At 44.1% G+C, this 20,653-nt stretch overlaps 1 protein-coding gene across 5 annotated transcripts in view; it reads right to left on the bottom strand.

The window, feature by feature from the left end:
* Nucleotides 1-20,653, bottom strand: part of YPEL2 (yippee like 2) — a 58,085-nt gene that overhangs the window by 5,945 nt on the left and 31,487 nt on the right. For 4 of the 5 annotated variants that reach the window (XM_081029969.1, XM_081029971.1, XM_081029970.1 and 1 more), the window contains 2 exons: nt 4,328-4,371; nt 3,061-3,169 (listed from right to left, as the gene is read on the bottom strand). In XM_081029969.1, the coding sequence (XP_080886095.1) occupies nt 3,061-3,169; nt 4,328-4,371 (153 nt within the window). Of the gene's footprint in view, nt 1-759; nt 3,170-4,327; nt 4,372-20,653 lie in introns of all 5 variants that reach the window. The other variant, XR_013992059.1, reaches the window with a different exon arrangement.

Below are 20,653 nucleotides of genomic sequence, written 5' to 3' on the forward strand. Positions count from 1 at the left end.
GTTCTGGGTAGCATTTATATGAACTACATCTTCTGTGCTAGAGCTCAGGGGCTTCGGGTTTCAGAACAGGAGTTCAGACTTGAATCTCTTGTTGAGAGAGGAATCGTTACACACAGTGGAGAAAGGAGGGACAGGCACCAAGGAGAGAATGAGCAAATACACCACAGACACACACGAGCTGAGGACTCAGCAGTAATTTCCCTGACACTTCATTATTCCCCAGTGAGTGGGTGCTGTATGTGTGTATAAGAGGTGTGTATACAGCAGAGAATGGGGGTCAGGAATAAGGCCCATTGTTCCATAGTAGTTGTGTTCAGGGTAGGAGAAAGGAAATAAAAACAAAACTAGGGAAGTGAGACTGTATCTCTATTCAACAACAAATAGAAGAAAAGAAAACAAAAGAAAAAAATCAACAGCCCTCAAGCCACAGGGCATTTGCAAAATGTCACAACTGGACTCCAGTGGACAGAGTACTACCATCTGGAGTTTACAACACCACAGAGTGAATCCCACTTCTGTTTCCTAGTATCAGAAGCATCACTTAACCATTTACAATTTACAAAATTATAAACTCTCCAAGTTGGGATAATTATAGACACTTCGCAGGCTTATTGTGAGTGTCAGAAGAAATAACGGAATGAAAGATCTGAGCACTGGGTGTGGCACATAAGAGGTAATAAATAAACATTCGGGGAGATAGATGTCTCTCCATTGTCCCTTGCATATCACTGTACTTGTCGAACTGTTTTATCTGTTTACCTGTGTCTTTTCCTCCTTGGTGTCATGACTGTACACACCCTGAGGGCAAGGACTGGATCTCTTCGCTTTTGTATCCAGCACAAAGGCTTTCAATAAAGCTTTGTCAAAGGAGTGAATTATTTTAAGGAGTAAAACAAATCAACTCAGATTTATCTTCTGTCTGTAATCCAACACATCCTCAAAGGAGTAAGATAACCAAGAGGTTAGGAAACAGAAGGGGCAAAACTTTTCTGGATCATTAACACCCGAACTGTGGCCCCCCAGATCACCCAGAGGGGACCAGTGGCCGTACAGAAGGAACAGAATGGCCAAGGCCAGTTTCTCCCACAAGGAACAGCCAAGGTAGGGAGCTCTGGCTAAACCACGCTGGCATCATGACTCACAATGTCTAGGTTTTCCTTCTTGCTCATCCTGAACATGCCAAGGGAGACGTGAAAGACGGGCTCTAAAGGCAGTGCTACTGCTCCGCTGCGGACTCCACCTGCGGCAGTTTTTCAGATCTGCACTATTTTGAACTTTATTTAAATGGAAGCATATTTTTATGCCTGGCTTCCATTGCTCAACATCATTTTTAAAATAGATCTCATATTTTTAGAGCAGTGTTAGATCACATCAAAAAGGAGCAGAAGGCACAGAGGTTTCCCCTACACCCCCTGCTCCCACATAAACAACCTCCCCCACTATCAAAGTCCTGCAGAATGGTGCATTTGTGACAGTCAACAAACCTACACGGACACAACATTATCACTCCGCCAGCGGTTTGGACTACTCCTTCAGGCTCCTTCTGAAGTGAACTAATGCAGGTCCATATGAGCCAGCCCCTCACTGACTCTAGGCAACTGACAGGACAGGGAATTTGAGGCTCTTTAAAAGAACGGGAACAGGACTTTATTGGGGAACAGTGTGTACTTCCAGGACTTTTTCCAAGTCAAGTTGTTGTCCTTTCAGTCTTAGTTGTGGAGGGCGCAGCTCAGCTCCAGGTCCAGTTTCCGTTGTTAGTTGCAAGGGTCGCAGCCCACTATCCCTTGCGGGAGTCGAGGAGTAGAACCGGCAACCTTGGGATTGAGAGCCCACTGACCCATGTGGGAATTGAACCGGCAGCCTTCGGGGTTAGGAGCATGGAGCTCCAACCGCCTGAACCACCGGGCTGGCCGTGAGGCTTTTTATATGAAATAAAATGCCCTCCCAGAGACGGGAAGGTTCATTTTTCAATATCCCCATAATGATAGAGAGAGCAAAGAAAAGCACTGTGGAAAGAGCTTCCAATAATAATAACAGCAGTATCAATAGTACGAATTTATTTTCAGTGAATATGTATACCTCCTCCTACCCTGGCAGAGGACACACTCTCCTAGGTACCAAGATGTGATAAATATTTGTTGAGTTAAGCAATGAAGGTATGACCGTCCAGTTGGGAAAGTCCAGCCATGACTATGTCTGACAGTGGACAGTCATTACCAATGTTTGAGGATGCCTAGCACAGTGCCGGGGACCTGAAATGTTCTGGGAACATTTACGGGAGCATTACAGGGCATGGGCTCTGCAGCCAGACCATTCCCTGGACTCTATCCTGGTTTGGCCACATAATGGCTAGATAGCATTAGACATACTACTGTGTTTCCCCGAAAATAAGACTGGGTCTTATACCGTATTTCCCCGAAAATAAGACCAGGTCTTATATTAATTTTTGCTTCAAAAGACGCATTAGGGCGTATTTCAAGGGATGTCTGATTTTTCTCATGTCTCAAACCAGGACAACAATCTACATTTATTCCAATACAGTCATGTCGTCTTCTTCTGGAACACCGTCATAACGTACTAAATGCGTCCGTCTGGCTGATGATCTTCACTGGGATTTATTTTGGGGGTAGGTCTTATTTTCGGGGAAACATGGTATTAACCTCCCTAATCCTCAATTTCCTCATCCATAAAATAAGGATTAAAATATGACCGATTCTCTAGGGATGCTGTGAAGAGCAAATAGAATAACGCATGTCTAGAATATGGTAAGCTGTCAGGAAATGCTATGTGCTATTATTATGATTGACTACATTAAAAGGTAAAAGGGTATGTATCTCAGGGGCGGGTGAGTGAAGGAATGAGTAGGAAGAGGGAACTATCGGCGAAAAGGGAAGAATGAGTGTGGCAAACAGAGTGTGCCAGGAAGTGCCCTTTGAGCTCAGTTTCCCGTCCTGGTCTAAGACAATCCCCCCAGGCCACAGAAAGCTTTCTTCTACTGTGAGGCTCTCAGCTGTCCCCTTTGTGGCCTTCTCTCCATCAACCAGACTCCTCAGTACTTACATATTTCCAGCCAAGAGTGGTTTTGCAGTTTTCACAGTAAATGTCTGCGACTGCATGCAGTCCTGTTAGCAACACTCGCTCTTCCGCAGGACCGCAGCCCACATTAACTCTATGCGAAGGGACAGAAAGAGAGAGACAGGGAGAGAGGGAGAGAGAGAGGGAGAGAGAGAGAGAGAGAGAGAGAGAGAGAGAGGGAGAGAGAGAGAGACAGAGAGACAGAGAGACAGAGAGACAGCGCGAGAGAGTGAGAAAGAGAGAAAGAGAGAGAGAGAGAGTAGTTAGTCACATGTTCATCAGTTGTTCGAGCTGAGCTTCCAGCAGCTTGAGCATGGCTGCCTCAGGGAAGCCAACACCTAGGAGAGCATCTTCTATCACTGAAATCAGTTACAATCCCCAAAAGGTGGAATATCTCTACTGAAGTGAATTTCAGGTCTGATTCAATGAGTCTACTAAAAATAGTCGTTATGGTTGAGACTCTGGTTGGAATTTTTCTACAAAATGCTTTTAAGCTTGTGATGTAAGGGGACAAACTGACAACCACACTGTGAAGTCCAGCCACGAGCCCATCCAGCCTCAGAGCTTACTGAAGACTGGATACAGCCAGAGATGGCAATCATGGCGGGCCAGGCTCGTCCCGATCTAGGCTGAGTGAGCCCTGGGTATCAAATACACTATCCTCCTCCACAGAGCAGGCATTGTCTCAAGCCAAACATGCAAGATTGTTATTTTCACAGGTCATCAGGCTTGTGTGAGCTTCACCTTCCTTTCCCAGAGAAGAAGCTATACATGATGTGCCCAGGTAATGACTGAGGGCTGTGGTAGATTGTGCGTCTGCAGGAGGGGATGAAGACTCTCCCCTAACTGGCCCATCCCTCCAGCCTTAGGTCCTTTAGATGTTGGTATCTTCAGTTCACCCGCTGCCTCTATCCCAACAACATATTGCACACCTGGTTAGAAGACCTCATGTTGAGGCTCTCAGAAGCACTTCAGCTTCTTCCCTATGAGACCACAGCCCTCTGATATACCTACTGGGGGTAATGAATATATTATTTTGAGCCAAAGATGCTTCAAAAAAAAAAATTCCCCAAAGGTAACTGGCTACCATTTGTACAGAGTAATGCTCCATGTTTGTTTTTTGTTTTTTGTTTTTTATTTCTTGTGGCACAGAGGACAGGGTCCATTGTTGAATTATCTATGAGTGTTTTTTTTTTCCCCCACCCCTTAATATTTGCACCAAACAGTGGATGTACTATTCAGAGACACTCACACTGAGTTAAAGAGGTATGCTCGTCCTTGACTTCCTTGGAACGACTGAAATGCAAGAAAACAAATCGATAGTTAGATGTCCATTTCACTTACCCATTCGGGAAACCAGCCCCAAATCACAACAATCATGATCTTCCAGGACTGACACAACAAAAAGAAAATAGTAAGCTAGTTAATAGTCCAGCTGGCAGATGGCATAGCGGGAGGAGAAGGCAGAATAAACAGAACTACAGCGTCTGGGCCAGCCCACACTTGGGACTGTTTTCACCAGCCCAGGTGAGAAGATATGAAAAGCCCAAACTCCACAGTATCATTAAAAACTTCTTTCCTCCTCACATCGTCTGATATAATGAATCCACCTGAGATCATTAATCCACATTGGCCTTTCCTAGACGCACTTGATTTCAGTTATCTGTGCTGGCCATAGCTTTCTTTGAGTTGTCTGAGGTATGGAAACCACTGCCAGTACCTTTGCTTGCCCTGCAGGCTCCAATCCTGCAGAAGACAGCAAAGAATCCTCGAGGTAAGAATAAGCCACCAAACCCACCTTCTCACTTGTCTTGCCTGCTTGTAGATCCTAACTGCCATGACAGTTACAGCCCTCCTAAATGGGAGCTCTCCTTTTGAGGTGTAAGCAACTTGAGCTCTAGATCACAGGAATGCTCATTAAGCAGCAATCCCATTTTAACTTCAAGCTTAAATATGAGCTTCTTTCTTCCGGCTGGAGGGTGGCAGGGAAGAGGGGAAACAGGAGCCAGAGCTTGCCATGCAATTTGGCATCTACTTCCATTAACACAGTCCCTATCCGTGGTTTCCTCCTCTGGTTACACTGAAATGTCTGGCTGACATGAGCCAGCCGTGTTCTGCATTGCTGCCTGCATTTTTAATGTGATCTGACAATTGTACCCTGAATGAAAAATCCTAGTCTGCTCTGAAAACCACTCTGAAAAACAAACAAACAAATAAAGGGCTCTCCCATGACCTCTGTTATTCAGTAGCTGGAGAAAAACCGGGGGTGATTGGTTAACAGATGACCAGAGGGTAGGAGAGAACCAGACAGGACACAGATCACTGCACACAAGACAGTCATTGTCAGAAGCACAGGACTTTAGGGATCAGTGTCGCCAGCCGGAGAGAAAGGCAAAATTCTTGACTTGTTGAAAAACTGCCTTTGGGGCAGCTAGAATGTTGGTTGCCTCCAACATACATATGAACCAGAAGCCTTTGCTCCAGGTGTGGCTCCAGATGTTCCCCAGCTGCTTCTCAATCCTAAACCAGCACTTTCTCTTTCCCTTTGGGTCTTGAAACATCCCTCGGGAACATGGGTGCTCCCAGACTAAAATTGAGCATGAATACAAGTGTCACAGCTTCAAAACTTGGGACCTAAAAGTCCCTGCCAAGTGTTTGGATGAGACAATGTCCCAGCGATGCAAATCATAGATTTGGCCAACCTGACAGCTCAACCTGGGAGCACAAAGACACCCAAGCACTGCCAGTGTAGCAGAAGCTTCACCATCTGGCCACACCAACCTCTGCAGTCTCTTCTCTTGCTACTTTCCCACTGTGTCCTTTGCTCTAGTCAGACCAAACCACATGCAGTTCCTGCATTTCACCCACTTTGCCCACTATGTTCCCTTAGATGGGGAGGCTCTTTCCCCGGACCAATCCTAAGTCTCAGCTCAGCTTCTTCTCCGTCATAAGGCTTTCCCTGACCCTCCCAGGAAGAGGTACTCATTGGCACTCGGCTTCTGGACTCCTCTCGTTCCCTGTCTGTTCATTTCTTTTCTTTGATTTTTAAGAAGGAATTTGGACCAGCTGACTTCCAAGTCCCCTTCCAGCTCCAAAACTATATTCTCTTCTGATCCCATGGTCCTAAATTATGGCTAATTGGGAGTGTCATCCTCTAAGAAACTTTTATCAAGACCTTTAAATTCAGAGCTTAGAAGAAGGTGGCTATGGGAAAACAAATTCTGGAAGAAAGCGGACAGGAAAATGACAACATAAAGCAACCCACTTATTTCTCAGATACTCACAGGTCATCTATTACCTGCTAGGCACAACTGCGAATGCAGGGTGAGAGGCAGCACTGGAAGATTTTTCAGGGCAGCAGTATCCCCAGAAGATAAACAAGACAATCCTCCAGGGTAGGGAAAAAATACTAGAAGTTTATCTAACAGTCATACTACATGGACTGCCACTGGGATCTTTCCTGAGCTAGTCTGTCTCATGTGTGTACCGGTATCTAGAAGGAAGGATGGGACCCTCACTGTGTGTGGGGGGGACCCTTCTGCCTTTGCTTTTAGCACATCATGTATCCCGTTGTTTCTATGCTATAGGATGTCAGTAATGACACTGATCTTATAAAAACAGGATCTTTAAACAGTAGGATCCCTGTAGTTGTTTGTTTTGGGATCAAGTACCACAAAGAGGTTCACTTACATCAAAGTACTTAAAGATGGCAAGATAAATTATGCATTTGTCTTTTGCAAAAAGATGAGCAGTCTCAAGTAGCTGGCCTTTGTGGTAAAAAGTAGCAGATAGTAGGCTACTTTGCAGTATTTTCCAATAAATAAATAAATAAAACATACTAAATCTGTCCCTTCAAAGTAAAGATGACACTTTAACAGGGAATGGGAATTCCTTTTCAAAAGAAACTTATGCTATGGAGAGAACTGGAATTTGGTATTATTTTCGTTTTATATGATCTTTGCAGTTTAAAATTGATATGTCTGTACAAAAATTAATTCAAACTAGATGACAGAAGAAAATGCAGGAGAAAAATCTTATATTAGAAGAGATTTCTTAAAAACACTAATTTGAAAAAATATATGTACCCCTATGTTTATTGCAGCATTATTCACAATGGAAACAACCAAAATGCCCATCAATAGACGACTGGATAAACAAAGTGTGGTACACTTACACAATGGAGTATTACTCTGCCATAGAAAAGAATGAAATCTTACCATTTGCAATGATATGGATGGACCTAGAGAACATTATGCTAAGCAAAATAAGTCAGATTGCGAAAGACAAATACCATGCGATCTCACTTATATGTGGAATCTAAAGAACAGAACAAATGAGCGAACAAAACAGAAACAGTCTCAGAGATGCAGAGAAAAAAACTGATGGTTGCTAGACAGGAGGGGGTTTGGGGGATGGGGGAGAAAAAAAAAGATATCTTAGACACAGACCCACGAAAAGATGCTTAATATTGCTAGTCATTAGAGGAAATGCAAATTAAAAACACGATAAGACAGCGCTACACATGTATTAGAATCGTTTGGGGCCGGCCGGGTGGCGCAGGCGGTTAGAGCTCCATGCTCCTAACTCCGAAGGCTGCCCGTCCTAACTCAGAAGGCTGCCGGTTCGATTCCCACATGGGCCAGTGGGCTCTCAACAACCAAAAAAGAACAAAAAAAACAAAACAAAACATGTATTAGAATCGTTAGTTTTTTTTCTTTTAACTGACAAAACTAAGTGCTATCAGGAATGCGTAGCAACTGGAACTCTCCTACATTACAGAACAACACAGCCACTTTGGACAAGAGTTTGGCGGCTTCATTTTGCCAAGGGAAATGAAAACAAAAATCTATGTTTACACAAAACCTGTATGAGAATGTTTTTTAGTAGCTTTAGCCATAATTGTCCAAAACTGGAAACAACCTAAATGTTTCTCAATTGGTGACTGGATAAAATGGTACATCCATGCGGTAGTACTCTGTAATAAAAATGAACAAACTATCAATACACGTAACAACATGGATGAGTCAGAATGAAATGCATGAGGCTAACAAGATCAGTGGTTGCCAAAGATGATGGGTGAGGGGAAATTTGACTACAAAGGGGTAACAGGGGCAATAGAACTGTTCCGTTATCTTCATTGAAGGGGTGGTTACAAGACCAGGTATTTGTCGAAACTCATAGGACCCTATACCAAAGAGTGAATTTTACTGTGTAAAATTAGAAATGATTTTTTTAAAATCCAACAAAATTGTTTAAAATAAGCCATCTCTAAAATTTCCCATGTCTGTACACTGTACCCCTATATTTGTACAATTAGGAGTTGTAAATAATTGACTAAAAACAAATTTATTGTTTTATTTTTCTTCCATCCTTAAAAATTACATCAATTATTAAACGTTTCTTCTTATCTATGTTTTAATGTACATATTACATGACAGCACACGTATACTATTTATAAGTATACATATATTAGGAGTATATGCTCAAACGTTTTACTGATTTTGAAAGTTTGGAGGCCACTGCTCTGGGGGTTCCAGGGTAGGGCCTAAGAGTAATTTTCCCTAGCCTGATGGACTGGAATTCCTAGAGAGTGGGGGTAGGGGAGGACAGACGGCAGAGACAAGCAACGCCAGCCAGGCCCAGAGGCGCCTCACAGAGCCACTGGGGTTCCTCCAGGGCTGTTCTCCGAGAGTGTGCTGGCAGAAGTCCACACTCTGCAAAGGCTGCCGAACCCAAGCAAGGCCGTCTCAGTGGCAGCATCTATGCAGGAACCCCTGAGCAACAGTGTCTATGAACCTATTTGCTCAGCCTGGCACTCAGGGACAGCTGAATATCTTGGGGCAGGACTCTGGAAGCTCTTCCCCCATGGCTTCCACACTGGGTCCCTGCCAAGTCAACAGTTATGATGGGAAAAATAGCGACTGAGAACAACAGGCATCTTGCAAATAGACACAGACACGAATAGCCCCGGCTGGGTCACTGTATCCTGTGGGGCCCAGCCCAGCCTGGCACAACCAGGCACGGCCTGACTCCCTTGAGTGAGGATGGTACCAAAGGTGGGGAGACTGAAAGGAGGTTAAGGAACCCATTAACACGAAGCAAACAGAACCTCAGCCCAGGAGATCCCAAACAGACGGTCAGACACATTTGTTTGCTGTCATTACTGCCAGGTAACAAAGCAGCTCTTTTCCGTGTTGTGTGTTAACCAAGGCTGGTGTTTAGGGCTCCAGGAAAGGGTTTTTGTTATTTTTCAAATTACACAAACCTTTTCTTCTGTCCTTTTAAAGGAAAGTAATCATTTCAGGCCCAGCCCTTCCAGCCAGCTCAAAGGAACGGAAAGGGCTTTGAGTTTCCTGTTTAGTAACCAAAACCACTGATTTCTGGCCCCTCTGAAAGTCTGGATGACAGCAATTCCTTTTAAAAGTAGGGCCATTGAAAAATGAATACTTTTGGGGGGAGGTGGCAACAGAGCAAACATGTAGGTTCATTCCCCTTGGTGACAGGCGCAGGTCTTCGCCCTGGAAACCTATTCTCTCGCAAGACACAGGCATGAAATCCTCCAGGCATGAAGCACAACCTCTCAAACACAGGCCCCTTCCTCTCACCGGGAAGGTCAGCCATTATCAACATAGTATGTGCCTCAGGAGGTGCACAGAGAGATGTGGGAAGGAGATGTCCACCTGCCTACACAGCTGTAATATGATAAGAGGACCTAGTCCTGGCACCAGAAATTCAGGATCAGATTCTGATTTTATAACTTCAACTTACTAGCTACTTGACCTTGGGAGAATTATTGGGCCTCTCTCAGCTTCCACGTCTTTTATATCTGTAGCTGGACACCATGCCTGTATCTCATGGGGTTGTTGAGAATAGTAAGTAAAATGAGGCAAGTGAAGTGCCGATTTAAAAGGTCAATTCCCTGTCTTTCCTCTTGGACCTGTTCAGGAGCCTGGAGAAGAGAGATGAAAAGGCTGATTCTATTATAATTTACTCGGTTCTTGAACATCCTTTTCTTCGGTGATGCTGTTCTCCCCTTTCTTTACTATTATGACAAAAGGCAAGTCTTCCACTCTTTGCAACTCAATGTCCTATAAAAATGGAGGAATAGGATGGATCCTTTCCAGTTATAATATTCTGTGAATCCTTTAAAGTACTGGGTGCTTGTTTCTACAACCTACAATCCACACAATTTTAATCACATGGGCTTCAGAAAGGCAGACTGCCAGAATTTGAGTCCTGGTTTTGCCATATACTAGCTATATGTTACTAATTCGAGCAAGCAATGAACTTCTCTAAGGCTCAATTTCCTAATCTGTAAAATGGGCACAATAAAATAGTATTCACACTCATACCAGATTTGTATATGAAAGATGAGATAATGTGTATAAAAGAAAGTGCTTCCTAAACTTCAAGACATTATATAAATTTTGTTGTTGTTAGAACTTGTTTTATTATATAGCTATAAAATAACTTGGTACAAACAGAAAGTTGAGGTTTTTTTTCATTGACATGTAATTCACAGTACTATAAAAGTCACCTTTTAAAGTATACAATTCAGTGGCTCTTGGTATATTCACAAGGTTGTGCAACCAACACCACTATCTAATTCTAGAACATTTTCACACCCCCAAAAGAAATCTCACATCATTACTAGTCACCTTCCATTTCCTCTGCCCCTAAATCCTGGCAACCACACATCTATTTTCTACGTGTATCGATTTGCTCAATGCACAATATACTATACTACATATCACCTCAGTGAAAGGCTGCAGAAGTATTAGGTAGAGAGATACAAAGGAGGGTTAGTAAAACCCCTGCCCTTGGGGTGTCAGCTAAACACCCCTCCTCAACAGAACTGACTTTAGGCTGGGGAGGGTCATGCCAGTCCTTTTTCCTTTCTCATTCTTTTCTCCATGGTTAGACCTGGTAGAGTTTCCTATTTAGGGCCAAGTAAGTTACAGGCTCCATTCCAAAGAGCTGAAACACAAGCAAAATAATACTGTACCCTGTTTGGATTTCACCCTGAGGAAGCATATGGAGAAAGCGGAAAGAGTGATAATAAAGAACAACGAAAATTATGAAAACTTCCAGGATTAGAACCCGAGGGCAACTTGAAAAGGAAACTGGACATTTAGCTAAGAGGAAAGATGAATAAAGGGGATTTCTTCCATCTTCTTTGCAATAAGGGCAAGAGGAAATGGACTTAGATGGAAATAGGAGACTTGGGTTAATTATAAGGGAAGAATTTCCTGACTCTGTATGAGTTCCACACTAGGACACAGGTCACCTGGAAAGACTAGAAAAGGACAAAGCCATCTGTATATGTTTATGGTTTATGCAAAGCTTTCACGAATCTGTCTAGAAACTGAGTGGGGTAAAAAGCCATGTGTGTGCTGCCTGGGCAGAAGTATGGCTGGCCTTCTACAGTCCTCTTCCCGTGGCTTTGAACTTTGGTAGGTCTCAATTCACCCTCACATTCCCTAAAACAGATGGAGGGAGGGGCAGGGAAGAGACTGGCTCTAAAGGAGGAAATATCTGCTGTACGGAGTCATAAAATTCCAAGAGCATGGGAGCATACACGTTATAAGGAATGGAACGTCCAAAACAAAAGTGTGTGAGGGGCTTGAGAGCCACATTTTATTGCTGAAAGGGGGACATTCTCAGATCTAAGTTATTTATTGATCAGACCTTTTAAATTTACCTTCCTTATTGACCTACATGACTACTTTCAGGGACAGACCTAGAACAGAGAAATGAAATAGAGAAAGATCCTGCAAGGTCTCCTCCCTCGTGGTTTCTTTCACGCCTGCCTGATGTTTAGTGGAAAGGATGAGGGCTTTGGACCTAGGGAGGCCTTGGATCCAGCCCTTGCTAGTTGTGTAACCTTGGGCAAGTTACTTCATCTTTCTGGGCCTCAGGGTCCCACATACAAAAGGGAGAAACATAATGCCTATTCCATAATGCACTCCTCCAAAGGGATATTGTGAGTGTTAAATGAGTGCCTGAACACAAAGCACAGTACCTGGCTCATCAAAAGCATTTAATAAATGTTTGTTTCCTTTCATACCACCACAGGCTTTCAGGATTTAAAATGGGAATTGCATGACTAGTCTGGAAGGCCTGGGCTGTCTGACCAGAGCTTCCCCAGACTCTCTTCCAAACCCACCCCTCTAGCTATAGACCTCCACAGCTCCTCTCCCACACCTCTCCCAGCTGTCCAAGGGCCTCAGATGTGGCTTGGGGCTGTGTGGTTGGTCTCTGATGAACCAAGAGTAGATAAAGCTCTCTAGTCTGTGGCAAATGGTCAGGACAGTAAGTGCCAATGTAAACATGCAGCTAGTGGGAAAACAGATGCTGCCAGCTCTCAACATCCTGCATTCCCTCTTTGCTCTCCATAGAAAAGGCATGGAAAACATGCCTCTCGAGAAGGATAAAGAGCAGGGGATTCCCACAATCATACAAGCCCCATATTCTAGAGAAGAAAGCCCTACATGTCACCCTCTGTATAGGGAGACTGGTTTCTGAGTTAGAGAGCAGAGATGGTAGAATCAGGATGTAATGGCAACCAGCTGTCATTAGCTGAGCCCTTTGTGTTTAATTCAAATATAAAACTAAAACTTTAAGAGGGCTGAAATAACAGAGTTCAAATTTCTCTCAAAGCCATGAGGCCTTTAAAAACAATTCATTATGAGCTGCTGAGGTTAAAAAGATAGTGCAAGCTAATATACCTAGGAAGGACAATTACCAATTTATTAGATTTATGTTTTAATCTACAGTTCTGTTTATAAAATCAACTGGGCATTGGCAAACGAAAATGTCCTTACACTACAAAAGATGCCTGTGAAATCAGTGGGCAAAACCTACAGACTCTCTAAGTAAGTTTTCCCTGCAACCAATCCAGGCAAAAAGGCCAGAAAAGGCAGGCTTCCCTCCAAGACTAAGCTATGGAAAGGATTGCTTTTAAAATGTTTTCTAACAAGCAATGCCTACAGTGAAATTGGAGAGGGTTTATAGATGAGATTGAGGTGGCTCATTAAATTGGAAATTGTGAAAAAAAACCAAACTGTAACGGCTCACATTTATATAGTGCTTACTAAATGCCAGGCAGGATTCAAATTGTTTTATATAAGCCAAGTCATTTAATCCTCTCAACAATCTAATGAGGTAGGTGCAATCATCTTCCCCATTTTACAGATGAGACAAGTAAGGCAGAGAGAGGTGAAGACATGTGTCCAGCGTCAAACAACCAATACATGACAGAGACCCAGGCAGTCTGGCTCCAAAGTCTAGGGGAGAATGAAGATGAGATAACAAGGTTGTTTGTTGCCTAAGTGACTTCCTAAAAGAAAGGAGCCTAACAGAGTTAGACTAATACAGACACATATGTAATACCCCAAAACGTACAAGGCTCTTCCACACACAGAGGGTGCCAAAAAAAATGTATACACATTTTAAGAAAGGAAAAAACTGTATTAAAATTGTAATACTCAATATATACCGACAACAAAAGATGAATAAGTCATATGTATACATTTTTTTTGGCACCCCTAGTATATTAACTGAATCAACCTCCAAAACAACAGAGGAGGAAACTGAAGCCCAGGGTGGCTCAAACGACTTGCTCACTTTTACACAGCTTGTAAGTCAAAGTCAAGGCCAGAATTTAAACCTATGGGATTTGACTCCAAGTCCCAAGATTTTTCTAGAGTGTGTTCACGTGGAAAATCTGTCTCTTTGAGGAAGAAGGATGGATCAAGCCATCAGAACTGATGAAAATCTCTTAGACTAGTCAACTTCCGTTACTCTGATTCTATATTTATGTAGCAACTGCCTAAATCTCATTCCCTCGCTCAAGTGGGTTTACCTTCAAGGAAGGTAACACACAGTCCCATCTTGCAGAATTATCTGTTCCACTGTAAATTAATGAATGAGAATTCTGGTCTACGAATTAGCTTCCTATGAGTTGTTAGGGGAATCACTTCACCGGAGCTTGGTTACTCTTGAGTGACAGGATAAAATTAAATTTGTAAACCTACAATGTTTAAGGCTGATTGAGGACCACCAAGGGATGTTCTCTGTATCCCAGCCTAAAAACAGCTTTTCCAGCTCATTACTGAATAAATGATTCTCATTTCACAACCCATGGAGGGAAAAAATTAAAAGCAAAGAAGCCCCTTAAAATCCTTTCTGTCCTTGGCACCACCTGAAATTTATGACCGAGACTGAGTCGAGAACCCAGAAGAATGCTTGAGGAGTTTGTAAAAAGAGAAATACTTAACTAATTGCAGTCTGCAAGAATATCATGTATAGAGTACAGCGGAGCATCTCAAAACAAAATATGCACATGACTATCCAGTTTTAATTCCATAGACCACAGGGATTAGAAGGAGCCCCAAAGGCCAACCACTCACCTGATACATGGCTTGTGTCCACATTTCTACCAAACCTCTGCTTAAATACTTTCAGGGATAGGAAACCACTACCTCCGGAGGAAGCCCATTCTACTGCCAGTTGTTCTGACAGCACCAAAATTCCTCATATGAGCTGAATGAACTCTGTCTCCTGAGAGCTCCCCGAATCCTCCCTCTTTACATCCTTTGATGCCAAATAACACCACAGGTTACAGCTTTAATGCTGTTATCATGCCCATATCAAGGTTTCCTTCTGTGGGCTAAAATTCTCCCAGTTTAGTAGCTTAGTATAATGAAAGAATGATGCAGGTGGATGAAATAGATTCAATTCCCAGTTCTGGCACTTTCCCTACTGTGTGTTCTTGGATATCCTCTCTGGTCTCCAGTTCCTCATCTGCCAAATGGGATAATGCCCACTTCACAGAAAGTACAGTGCCTGGCATCTAATGGGCCCTCAGTAAACGGTAGTACCCTTTCTTCTACCAGTTCCTTCAAATTTCCCATATATGGCATGGCTTTACCCTCACCAAGTTCACCACTGTCTTCTAAACCTGGTGTTTCATTTTATACTAGGTTTTCCCTAAACACTTTCCTCTCATGGAAATGCTCATCAAAGCAGAAGGCCTTACTTAAACAATTGAGCTTGAGGCTGCACATACAAACTAAAGTCAGTTGATTACTGTGTTCTCCCTTCTGTGGCAGTTGTCCAGCATTCGGCTTTCCTCCCATGAGCATATTAGCATGTATTTACATTTAACCTCTGTATTCACAAACCCCTAGGGACTGGGTTTAGGAGCAGAGTTATGAAGGGAGAGATGATGTTACTTAAAAGGGTCACAGTAGTAAGGGTCATGGTGGGGCTTGAAGAAATCACAGCCAAAGAGCGCTTATGAAAGAGACATGAGCTTGTAAATGTTAGAAAGATTTGAGCACAGAGTACTTGCCAAAGCGTCAAAGCTGGGCACTGGTGATGGTCGGTACTCCCTCTAGAAACAGAATATGACTGGGTCAGAATAATCAGCCTGAACACTCCCAGCCCTGCCAGGCGAGGCTAGAGCATCTGCCTCCAACTAGTATGACGTCCTTGGGCAGATCCCTGATCTTCTCAGCCGGGAGTTGCATCATCTGTGAAATGAGGGGGTTGAGGAAGGTCTCTTACCAGGGTGAACATTTTGTGAGTCCATATTCTCAAGAGAGAATAACGCCTCGCATATTAAACAAACATTTCTGACTCAGAGGTAGACCCCTTCCCTTGTGTTTTTAAACTTCCTGTTAATCTGCATAAAGGGTCTTTTCTACCCATCAGCTGATCTATCTTCTCTGTTAATTTCTCCTTGAGACTCTCATCCTCAAGACATAGACACTTAATTCCCTTTCACATACTCTGGTGCTCAACCTTCTCCCCTGGCCAGGGGAGTGTAAAAGTCTCAGGCACATTGTGAAATATCAGGCCCTGGAAAAATCATCTCCCAGAGAAAGAAGTTTTGTGTCACATTAAAATAGTCTATGATACCAAAAGATTGAGGGGGGTGACCTAATGGTCAACAGGGAGGGTATGGCTCAGAATCGTGTGATGTGGTCATACGAGTATAAAGGAATCTGGTGCCTCCATAATTATAAATCAAGGAATACTTAATGAGCAGCTCTGTCCCAGACTTAGCTGGGCACCATGGAGAATACTGCAAGTTAGCTCTACCTAGGAGGTGCTTACAATCTAGCCAACCAGAAAAAGAGACTACAATACATAAAAGACGTACAAAACAATGTATGTTGCTATAATACCTTATGGATGTTAGAAGAATTTTGAGAACATGGATGGGACTGGAGAGGAGAGCACTCTAGGTGGGCACTGGGTGACAGAGCAGGGGTCTCTCCTTGAGCAGGAAGTGAGGATGAAGAAGCTTGAGGACTCAGCCCAGCCTGTGTATAGATAGCCTCATCTCTTTCCTAGGGGAGGATAATAGCTCAATGAAAAGTTAGCAGTCCCTAGATGTTTGCTACGTATAATAACAGAAACAATGGTATCTTGTATCTTCCATAGTTTGATGCCGTTTCAAGGCATCGTCTCAAGTAGTATCGTGCTTTATAAGTGAGAAAAGGCAACAGCCAATGGGGATAGAGCCACTCCTAGAAGCCAATCTCAAGAAGCCTCTGCCCCTTTTGGACATCTACTTTGTTTAAGTGAATGTGAGCATTGTCTATTGTGCACACGTCTAAACACAGCGCACTCTTATTACTCCCCTATCCACTAATCTTTCCTTACTGATGGGGGTGGAGAGGGTGTGGGATCCTTAACAGCACTGGACAGCAAATTTGAAAGCATAACTTGTTCGTTTTTAAACAAGGACCAGCCAGTTGGACCACAGAGTGGGTGTTTCCATGCAAATTCCAGCACTTTCAAGTTGCTCCATGAACTAAGTCCAGCCAGGACAGCAAGCCATGGATTCTAAAATTTATTTTCTTTTTTTTTTTCAGCCAGCTCTTTGATTAGGTCTAGAGAGGGACTCAATTAGCATCATGGAAACACAGAGCAGATTTCAGAAAGGAAAGGTCAGCTGCAAGCCCTAGCGTTTGCTATCAGCCATCTGCCAAGCAGGAAGTGCTACTCAGATCTATTTTTAATCATCATTCCTACGCAAGGGCTCCTGGGAGAATGCAGAGGTCAGCCTTATTCCAAGACAAACATTTAATCGCTACCTTTATGTACACATTTTAAAATAGCCTCTGGACACTCGAGATATATATTCTGGGTACCAGCCTATGCACAGAGGCCCGGTTCTGTCACTTTGGCACCATCTACAGGGTTATCTTTGGAGGCCGTGACTGGGGACCTCTTCTTGGGGAAATTACCTGAGATTGTTTGGAATATCGACTAACTGTGTAGTTAACTGCACCCACACAACATAATAATCCCTATAACCAGGTTCCTAGTATTTGCTTTGGTTGCAAGTGGCAGGGAAGAAAGAAGAAGAAGAAATTCATTCCCAAAGCAGTGAGACTGGCAGAGCTAACTGTACAAACTTCCTGGTCACTCCCATTTTTATTTTAAGCACTTACACACTTCAGAAAGGTAAATTAAAACCAGTTCATCCAGCAGTAAATTGGTTACTCAAAATATGGATTGGCTAAAGAAAGAAGAAAGGGTTCACCTCGCCGTGCAGGGGCCCAGCCTGGGCTGTGGCTGGTCCACCCAGGGGTGAGAACATTTTGTCCACTGGCTCCTTCCCCCTCCCAACTCACAGCAGCACTCGCGTCTCTTTTCCACCCAGTCCAAGGAATGAAACATCTCTGCGAAGTCTGGACAGGGAGTCTGGCATGGCCATGGCAGATTATGCAGAAACAGAGTCTGGCTCAGGAGCCCCTGCATTCTCCCAGCCCACACGCTGAATACAGACTTTCCTTGTCTCTTGACACTTGCAAACTCCAATTTCTACCCTAAGGTAAAGACTAAGTGTATGTCCAATTGTGGCTCACCGCCAAGTCGAGTTCCACCTGTCAATCAAGGGCTGGGGCCAGGGAGCTAGCTACCATCCCATCAAAGGCAATGCTGGGGAGCTGTAGGACCCACTGTGCCACATGACAAAGGGACAAAGGGGTCTGTTCCAGGTTTTACCCACCTCTCTACCCTCCCTCATCCCTCTTCTTAGAAGCTCATCTGTCAGTGAGCAAGGGATGGGAAAGCTAAGCTGAAAGGGCACCTTGGCTATGGGCTCTTTGCCTGAGGATGTGAAATACGAGACTGTGTATTTGGGGCAACTTAACACCAGCAGGAGCCCAGCCAGAGGGCCAGGGAGGAAGGGACTGAATAGGCAGACATGTGCTTCACAGGAGCTCTAACTCCCCCCTGGGGGAGGGGGAGACCTGGAATCTCGCCCTCAGTGCACGGAACTCTGCTCTAGTCAGCTGGGCACACATATCTATTAAAAAAAAAAGGCCACTGCACAGGGTCACTCCTCCTGACCCAGTTGGACCACAAATTAATTAGGGTTCTGAGCCCTGCTGACTCTTCTTTCTGGTTTTAGGAGCAAAGGGAGTTAATCAATAAACAGCTTAAGAAAGAATAACTTTTCTTCTGCCCCTGCTGAGGGTTGCCTGTGCTCTTCTTCCATTCCATCTGGTTTGCCATGGCTCTATGGGTCAGGAAATGCTACTTAAAAAAACAAAAAACCCTACAGACCCAGAGGAAATTTGGGGTTCCATGTTTGGTCCAAGTGCAAAACCCCAGGAACAGGGAGTTACAAAGAGATTTAGGAGCCAGGCAGACAACCTGGGAAGGACCAGGAAAGGGGGCTGGGCTGGGTTCCTCTGCTAATTCAGAGCAAGAAATAGACCACGTGGTAGAATACTTAGGGGTCCTCACCAGAATTCGAATTCTGGTTCTACTATTTGCTAGCTGGGCCCCCTGGTCAACTTAATTCCTCTAAGCTTTACCTTCTTCATCTGGAAATGGGAACAATAGTAGCACGTCTCTCTCTGGGGTGGTATGAGGCAAAGGGTGTGAGCCACATTTTTAAAAAAGTACCCAGTACAGTGCCTGGTATTTAGTAAACGCTGGGTAAAATGATAACTATTGTCATCATTATTAGAAGAACGTCTCCAAAGAACTGTTTCCTTTTTCAAACAAATGTTACTTTGATAGTGGATGGTAGGGACAGCATGTATAGCTGTGTAGCTATTTTCCAAGTACTGAGAACATTTGTCCTAGAGCAGTGGCTCCCAATGTTAGTATTAGCTGCATCAGAATCTCAGGGGGAGAGGACGAATGCTTGTTAAAAACACGGATCTGGGGCCGGCCCGGTGGCTCAGGCGGTTGGAGCTCCGTGCTCCTGACTCTGAAGGCTGCGGTTCGAGTCTCACATGGGCCAGTGGGCTCTCAACCACAAGATTGCCGGTTCCACTCCCGCAAGGGATGGTGGGCTGTGCCCCCTGCAACTAAGATTGAACATGGCACCTTGAGCTGAGCTGCGGCAGAGCTCCAGAATGGCTCAGTTGGTTGGAGTGCGTCCTCTCAACCACAAGGTTGCCAGTTCAATTCCTCCCGTTTCACAAGGGATGTGGGCAGTGCCCCCTGCAACTAAAATTGAACATGGCACCTTGAGCTAAGCTGCCACTAAGCTCCCAGATGGCTCAGTTGGTTGGAGCGCATCCTCTCAGCCAGTGTTGCCGGTTCGACTCCCGCAGGGGATGGTGGGCTGCGCCCCCTGCCACTAACAATGGCAACTGGACCTGGAGCTGAGCTGCGCCCTCCACAACTAAGATTGAAAGGACAACAACTTGACTTGGAAAAAAGTCCTGGAAGTACACACTGTTTCCCAATAAAGTCCTGTTCCCCTTCCCCAATGAAATCTTTAAAAAACAAAACAAAAACACAACACAGATCTCCAGTAGGGCTGGGATTAGGGTGAGGCCAGCCACAAAGCTAGAACACAACATTTAAGGAGGCACTCGCTGCCTTTGCACTTGCACATCCCTAAGAGAGCGTGGCTCCTTAAATCTTATGTCCTAGGTGACTTGTTTCATTCCTCCAGTCAGGGCCCTAATTCCTAGTCACACTCAGACCTACAAATAGGAATCCGTGTGGGTAGGACCTGGATATCAGCCTTTTCATCCCAGGTCATTTTGATGTGCTATTAGATTTGGGAATCACTGCCCAAGAAGCCCCATCTTCTAATGCCAGTTTCAGTTATTCTCAGGCAGGCTCTAAAATACATGAAGACTGCAGAAGCCACTTATTCCCCACTGACCTTCACTGTGCCCTGTCCCAAACCTCAAAGCTGCATACACCAAAAGCCATCTGAATTCTGCAACTCAGTTCTCCCTTTATTGTGACAGAAAAACCCATACATGTGGAGTTGCAATTGCCAGCTAATGATGACTCAGTGAGCCTCAAGAAGCCAGGAAGGTCACACGAGCGGGAGTAACTGGCCCAGCAAACCAGAGGACCCAGGTCCTGGGGAACTCTGAAAGGCCCTCTTCTCAGAATTAAGGGTGCTTGGTGGAGAGATCAATGATTTATCTGGTTGCTGTTTAGCTGAAGTCTTCACCAGCAAGGGAGTGGTTATTAATTACAGCCACTGGCTTAATTATCATGCTTATTAACTTTACACATTATCAACATTCCTTTTCACACAAAGCTCGTGGATATACAGTTTGTAGAAGCTGGAGAG

This window comes from Rhinolophus hipposideros, assembly GCF_964194185.1.
Source record: "Rhinolophus hipposideros genome assembly, chromosome: 20".
NCBI lineage: Eukaryota > Metazoa > Chordata > Mammalia > Chiroptera > Rhinolophidae > Rhinolophus > Rhinolophus hipposideros.